The 7,728-nt window shown below is 53.9% G+C and overlaps 1 protein-coding gene across 1 annotated transcript; it reads right to left on the reverse strand.

Moving 5' to 3' along the window:
* Positions 1-222: 222 nt before the first annotated feature.
* LOC103597817 (CMRF35-like molecule 6) lies at positions 223-4,521 on the reverse strand. The gene is made up of 4 exons (XM_008581674.1): positions 4,461-4,521; positions 3,538-3,879; positions 1,541-1,716; positions 223-360 (listed from the first exon to the last, which is right to left on the reverse strand). The coding sequence occupies exons 1-4, from the start codon at positions 4,519-4,521 to the stop codon at positions 223-225; spliced, it is 717 nt and encodes a 238-aa protein (XP_008579896.1).
* Positions 4,522-7,728: the final 3,207 nt, after the last annotated feature.

Raw genomic sequence — 7,728 nt, forward strand, 5'->3', positions numbered from 1 at the left:
AATACTTCGGCGGGAAGGTGGTCACACAAGTGTTGAAGAGTATTCTCGGTTTAATTTGTATGCATTTAGTAGGTACATTCTTTTGTATGTGTGATACATCGCAGGGAAAAGTCTCCAGAAGAGTTTACATAGTATTCTGATACAAACAAGGGCTGAGTGGACAGAAGGCCATTCCCACACACCAGTGGGGCTGCGTCGCTTGGCCGTCGATGGGCATCGGGGCTACTGGTTCTCACAGCCCATCTGACTCTGGCTCCCCTTAGAGCGTCTCTGAGGCCTGTTCACCCAGAGGACAGCCCCGAGCATGCTCAGGAGCAGGGGCACCTCCAGGAAGATCAGGAACATGAAGCGGACGCCGACCTGTGGGGGTAGACAGAGTGACATTGAGCTGCCTCCTCACGGGGAGGTCCTGGTACCCTCCACTTTCCCCCTGTCCCTTATGCCCAGGTCCTGTGGCCCCAACAATGCACATGAGGACCAACCCTGGACAGGGCAGCCCTATATGAAGGACCACTGCCCATTAACTGTCATCTTAAGAATTGCCCTTGAGTCTTAGAACTGTGGCCATAGGAAGGGCACAGCCATGAGTTGATGTGAAGGGACACCCAGGGATCTTGGCAGGATCTGCATCCAGAAGGATTTCGAGAATTGCCCTTGAGTCTTAGAACTGTGGCCATAGGAAGGGCACAGCCATGAGTTGATGTGAGGGGACACCCAGGGATCTTGGCAGGATCTGCATCCAGAAGGATTTCGATCTAGACCCTCTGCATTTAGGGGTACTCCTTCTGGGATACAGGAATCTATACTGTGGTTATGCATTTATTGTCAGTATTTCCCTGAGGGCAGGGGCTGGCTTTGTCTGGTTCACAGCGAGTAACTGGTGCGTGCCCTGTGCCTGCTCAACATCTTCCTGTAAAATTGAGTGGTTATGATGGAATGAATGAATGACCCAGCTCAGGTCCTGCCTTGGAGGAATGGGTTCTTCAAAATGGGGTGACACTTGAGACCAGGGCTGGGGAGGGAAGCAGAGGAGAATGCCAGGGCCACCAGACCCCGAGAGCATCTGCTCCCTGCCCTTGCCTGGGTGGGGCTGAAGGCTCGTCTGCAGGACATCTGCACTCTCTCCTCCCTCTGCCTGGAACACCCTTTCCCAGAGCCCAGGACCTGCCCCTCCGCCCAGTCCTGCAGGTCCCCACTACACATCCTCTACTCAGTGAGGTCTCCCTGATCATTGTGTGTAAATAGCCAGCCCACCGCCCTCCAGCACACACTCTCCCCCAACCCAAGTGGCAAATATTTTTTACTAGCATTTATCACAACTTGCCATATTTATATATAAACTCATGTGTTGACTTGTTCACTGCATGAATCCACCAATAGAAGACAAATTCCATCAGAGCAGGACAGTGTCTGCGTGGCTCACTGCTATGTCCCAGTCCTGAGAGGAGCGCCTGGCACTTAGTAGAACCTTCCCATTAGGTATGGGATCAATGAATAAAGGAGGGGACAGGAGGAGGGAGGCACACTCCACACCCCTCACCCCCTTCCTGCCTAGAAGAGAACCCTTCAGGGTGGCAGAGTCCCAGACGCAGGCCGCATACCGGGGGTGTGGGCTGGGATCGAGATGGGCTGAGCTGTCCCAGGTGCTCACAGGCAGAGACGTGGCAGGACCTGAGGTGCTTGCGGAGCTTCCAGGGCTGGAGGCTGTGACTGGGGCTGAGGGAGAAGCACAGGTCAGGCCTGGGGACCACACCTGGGTCTCCCACTCCCCGTCACTTGTGTAGCTCAGACTCCCACAGACAATGTCACTCAGAGCATGCTAAACAGACGTCCTGAGTCCCACATGCCCATGGTCACACCCAAGAGTGGCCAGGTCCCTGGGCCACCCTCCCTGGCCCCATCTCCAGGTGTTCTGTGACCAGGCAGACTCTTTCAGGTATGAGATTTGCCCTGCTAACCAGGGGGATACAAGAGTCTGTGGAAAGAGCACATGATTCCAGGTCCCACCCAAGCCATAGACACCTTTTGTCCACCCTGCCAGGGAGGGATGGGTAATGTCACTCTACAGAGACTGATCTAGAGTGACTGGGGAGCCAGGCCCTGGGGCAGGGCTGATGGCTAGAGTGAGGTTTCACGTGAGAACAGGGACAGTCGGCGGGGTCTGCACCGAATCATGGGACCCCGAACCCACCCATCCTCTCAGCCCCCAAACTGTCAGCCAGGCTTGTGGCCCCAAACAGGCCACTGAACAATCCTGTCTGGGGGAGGGAATGACCGGATCTAGAGAGACAGACGCCTGCCAGACCCCATGGCACGTGGCCTGTTGTAAAGCCACCTGGACAAAGGCCTTTCCTTCACACACCAGCAACACTGGCTGGATTTTAGTTCTCATGAAACAAGACAAGCTCCTATTAAGGAAGAATTATTTGCAATACAGGGAGGACCTTTGGGTCCATAACAGTCCGAGAGCCCGTTTCTAGCCTGCTTGTCCCACTGCCTGCGGGCGGCAGTTTCAGGGTTTCTGTGGGTTTCCTCCTGTGGTGAAAGTGCCAGAGGAAGAGGGGGAGGCAGGTCAGTCTGCAGGGGCCGGGCGGGGTGCCCCAGAGCAGGGAAGCCCCTCACAGGGGTCTGGGCTCCTCCTGGTGTCCCTCTCGTGACCACTGCAGAAGTCCCCAGGACAACAGCTGTGAGGCTAGTGCTTCAGGGACCTTCCACGACAGGGCGATGTCCTCTCAGAGCCCCAGGGTCCTGGCACCCTTTGAGTTAGGGGAGCAGGTGCCCTAGAGGTCCCATTCCCCATAGGGAAGATGCAGATAGATCCAGGAGAGACACAGGTCTCCTTCAGAGAGGACACAGCCCTTGTCAGCCCAGGAAGGCAGCAAAGATCCCCACTCAGGGCCGGTCCCACCCCCACCCTAGGAAGGTTCAGGCCTGAGATGGTCAGTGTATTAGTCCGTTTTTTTGTTACAATAACAGAATACACGGAACTAGGTAATTTATAAAGAAAAATGAAATTTATTGCTTACAGTTTCTGAGGCTGGGAAGTCCAAAGTCCATCTGGTGGTGGCGAACGTGACCCAGGGGTCTCACATGGCAAGATGGTGGAAGCAGAGAGAGCAGAGAGAGAGACAGACAGACTCTCCTCTTCTTTTAAAGCCCTCAGAACCACGCCCCTGACCACCATTTTTAATCCACTCACTACTGCACGGTCCTACAATCCAATCACATCTTCAAGGCTCCACCTTACAATTATCATAATAGGATTTCCCACCCTCTTAACAGTCAATTGGGGCCAAGTTTCTAATACATAAAACTTGGGGAACACAGTTCAAGCTTCAGTGAGTTTTGGGGGGACATAATTCAATCCACTACAGTCAGGGTGGGCACACAGAGGGATCTCAAACAACACAGGTGCCACTGTGCCCTGTATACCGTGCCCCCATGCACACTCACACCCACACGCACACATCCTTCTTCCACGATGGAATGACCAGCACCAGCTCAGGCAGCCCAGGTGCTGGTGCGAGTGGGACTCACCTGGGAATACGGACACCTCAACCTGGAAGACGGGATCTCTCTTTCCATCGAGCCACGGTGTTTCTACCCCACACCAGTATGTGCCCGTGTCCTCCACCGTGAGGTTTCTCACGGTCACTGTGAAGGTGAGTTTTGCAGGATGGTCCCTGATGGACACTCGGCCACTCCTCACTTCTCTCTCTGGCTTTTTGGTCTCCACAATCTTGTCACATAGTAAAATAAGTGGTTTTCTGCACCAGAGTTTGTTCAAAGTCCTGTATTCCTCCTCATACCGACACTGCACGCTCAGGGATCCCCCCACGGTGCTGTTCATGGTGCTGGGGCCGCTCAGAGAAAAACAACCTGGAAAACGCAAGCCCCATCCTGGGTCCTCACCAGACGGGCCTGGGGTGGGGGCACCCTGGGTCAGGTCCTCAAGGTCCCTCAGGGCCTGCAGGAGGCAGCGCAGGGAGACAGGCCTCGCTCTGACCAGGACTCGGGACTGAGGGGTGAGCAGCTCCCTCTTCCCAGAGGTGGGCCTGGGGAGAGGGGTGCCCATGCATACAGGAAGGGCCCAGTATGGGAAAATGCTGTGTGTGTGTGTTTTTGCATGTATGTGCCCCCCTGTTTGCACACCTGTGTGTGAGATAGACCAAGATGGTGTTTCAGATTGTATAACTATGGCAATGACAGTCACAGGTCCCCTCTCACCCAGGCTTTCTCTGTGCCGGGCACAGTCAGACTGGACTTACCTGCACTGTGCACTGAAGTCTGGCAGTCACCTGGTGAGGAAGGTGCTGATGGCTCCCGGGTCTCTGTCCTCCTACCCTCTCTCCATGTCCCCAGTTCTCTCTATGAGCCACACCTTAGCCAACTTCTGTCCTGCCCCTGCCTCTCTCCCACTCAGGACAGAGCTTCCCTTGTCCAGGGCTAGCCCACCTCACCTGGGATACGCAGGAGGAGCAGAACTGAAGGCGGCCATGCGGCCCTGTCCCTCGCAGTCATTTCTCCAATGTTGATGTCACCTGCAGCCATGCCAGATTCCAGGAGAAGACAAAGTGGAGCCTCCTCACTGAGGGTCCAATGTCCTTGTCACCATTTCTGCTTTTCTGCCCTCCTCTGTTTCTTCGTCCAGTCCTGTCCCGGGTCCAATGCTGGAGCTGGCCAGGGTGCAGGAAGCTCAGGGACAGAAGCCACCTGCACTGGCGCAGACACCCCCAGGACGCAGTCCAGTTAGCACCTCTCAGTCCTGATGACCGGGCATGTCCCAGGTCCCTTGGGCGTTGCTCCCGCGCCTCGCTCAGCCAGTGAGCGGGAGCCGGTCCGTATGTGGGATCCGAACCCTCGGGCGGGAGCGCCACCACGCTTCCCAAGCGGCGCACTACCCAGTGCGCCACCGGGCCGGCCCTAGGTTAAACATTTCTGACAAGAATAATTCATAGTGGTGTAAACTTCAAATTGCCTCACATCAGGAGCACATAATGTCAGCATGTCTCATTATTAATGACATTATGTTTGATCACTTGGCTAAGTGTTAATTGTCAAACATACAGAAAAGTTCATACCATACTTCTCCATTATAAAGGTACACTTTCCCTTTGTAATTAATAAGAAATGTGTGATGGTGTTTTAGTCCTTTTTGTGTTGCTGTAACAGAAATACCTGGGACTGGGTAATTTATAAAGAGAAAAGGTTTATTTGGCTTACGATTCTGGGACAGCTGCATCTGGCATGGGCCTCAGGCTGCTTCTACTCATGGCGGAAAGTGGCAGGCAGCTGGCGGGTACAAGCAGATCGCATGGCGAGAGAGGAAGCAAGAGAGAGAAAGAAGGTGCCAGGATCTTTTTAAGCAACGAGCTCTCTCGGGAACTAATCAAGCGAGAACTCACTCATGAATCCCCCCTCCCCCAGGGAGAGCATTAGTCCATTCATGAGGGATCCGCCCCCATCACTCAATCAGTTTCCAACACTGCCACATGGGGGATCAAATTTCCACACGAGATTTGGAGGGGACAACACATCCAAACTCCATCAGCTGAGGATGCAGCCCCTCCTCACAGCCCGCAGCTGATCTCACTGTCTCTCATACACCCCCGCACAGCAGAGCCACACTGGGCATTTCCTCTTGATGGGGCGTCCCCTCCCTCTGTGATATGTCACTTCCTGTCATCAGATGACTAATCCGGCAATGGAGGCCAGACTCGTCCATCCTCTCTAGCTTGGTGGTAACCATGTGGGACTCAGGCACCCACAGAGAGCTCCGCCCCCCTGAGGCCCCAAGCTCTTCTTCTGGCCCCACACATAGGCACCGTGACCCCAGACACCGTCCACGGTGTTGCATCTTGGTGCTGAGTCCCCAATCAGGGTGCAAACCCCGCAGACTTCTGCTTCTCTCCTCTTATTCCGCCACCCCGCAGACCCCGACCTGGAGCAGCTGTCACCAACCCTCTGAGACCCTCACTTTCCAGTCTCATCCTCTTGCAAACGCCACTCCTCACCGAGAAAGGGAAAAGAGAAAAAGAAGGAGGAAGAGCCTTCTGAGACATGAAGACGCTGAAGTGGGAAGTTGGGCGTCATGTGGGGCTGAGACAGTGCCTTTCCCCACACCCAAAGGTACACAGAGAGGGCGGTATGACTTAGAGGGCAGATTGGCCTAGAGCTCTGGCTGCTGGCATCTCTCCTGGACCCACAGCGATATCTAGGGGCCTCTTCACGGACCAGAGATGGGGGACAGACCTTCCCAGGAGGTAGAGATAAGGGTCTGTCCACACTCAGAGTGGCTCAGTCTCCTGGCATGATGGCTTTAGGGTCAGTTTACCCTGGAAAAAGCAAAGAGGCAGAGTAGGTGCAGGGTCCCCTGACCATCTCTCCCGGGTGTGCCACATTTTCTCAACTTTGCCATGCACAAACTGGTCTATGGATTTTCACATCCCTTCCACCCCCCAGGTCTGTTCTTCCACGCTGTCTTTTCAGATCAAATGCAATAACATCCCCAAGGGTCCTGCAGCCCAAACCCTTAATCCCGGCTCTGCTCTCACTCGCTCCATGAGTCCTTATCTACAGCTCTCCAATCTGCCCCTTTCCCCTGACATTACAATAGTCCTCTCTCCTCTCAACACCATGGTGACATCCCTCCTCCCTTCCAATCCCCCTCGCCACCTTCTCTCTCTCTTCTCCACAATGCAGCACGAGAGAATTTTAACATACCTCTGTTATAGTCAGTGTCACCTCTTTCCCCCATCCTTCAAATAAAACCCACTCTCCAAGTGGACCTGGCCACTGGTTGGTTCTCCAGTGTCACCCTGTTGTGCTATCACCATGTGGTCCTTGTGTTCCAGCCACCGTGTTCATCCCTCCTCAGGGCCTTAGCCCCTGCTGTTCCCTCTCCCTGAATCCCTTCCCCCAGATGTCCTCACCTCTGGCCCCTTCTTATCCTTTAGGTTTCACCTCAGATGTCCCCTCCTCAGAAGGGCCTCCCTGATCCCCCTCCCCAGGGGTCACCCCTGCTTGTCTCCATCATGGATCCCTGCTAGTTCCTACGTTTTCTTTTTGTGGTTTCTTTCCATCTCCCCCACTAAGAAAAGCTTACATCACGGCAGCATCTGGGTCTGCTCTGTTCACCACGGAATGCCCCAGTGTCCAGCCACAATGTGTGGTGACAAGTGGTTGGCATGTAATAAATATTTGCTGAAATGAGCAAATGAATAAAAATTGGATGTGGCTGCAGAGTCTGGCCTAGGCAAGTGTGCTCCAGCTACCTTAGATGTCTACCACTGCATAACCAATTTCTCCAAAGCTTAGTGGCTGACAACAATAAATGTTTATTATCTCATGGTCTTTGAGAGTCACAAATCTGGGAGTTGCTTAGCTGGGTGGTTCTGACTCATGAAGTTCTAGTTAAAACTTTGGCCAGAGCTTTAGTCATCTGAAGGCCGAGGATCTGCTTCCGAGATGGGGCCCTCACAGGGCTGTTGGCTGGAGGCCTCAGTACCTTGCTTGTGTGTCTTTGTGACATGGCAACTAGCTTTTCCTAGAGCAAGTGATCCAAGCCATATCTTCTATGATGTAACCTTAGAAGTCACATCCCAGTGCATCTACCACATTTGTGGATCACACAGACCCACCCTAATACAGTGTGGAAGGGGACTGACTCTACAAGGGCATGGCTACCCAAGGATATTCACTTTCTCAAACTTCACTGAGTTGTACCTC

This window comes from Galeopterus variegatus, unplaced genomic scaffold (genome assembly GCF_000696425.1).
Source record: "Galeopterus variegatus unplaced genomic scaffold, G_variegatus-3.0.2 Scaffold2431, whole genome shotgun sequence".
NCBI lineage: Eukaryota > Metazoa > Chordata > Mammalia > Dermoptera > Cynocephalidae > Galeopterus > Galeopterus variegatus.

Bases quoted from the DNA above. Each gene is read 5' to 3' on its own strand.
- LOC103597817 (XM_008581674.1), bottom strand. From the start codon at position 4,521: ATGACTGCGAGGGACAGGGCCGCATGGCCGCCTTCAGTTCTGCTCCTC. The intron at 3,880-4,460 runs GTGAGGTGGGCT...TGCGTTTTCCAG, and splicing joins GCTCCTCCTGCGTATCCCAG to GTTGTTTTTCTCTGAGCGGC. The intron at 1,717-3,537 runs GTGAGTCCCACT...CTTCTCCCTCAG, and splicing joins TGAGGTGTCCGTATTCCCAG to CCCCAGTCACAGCCTCCAGC.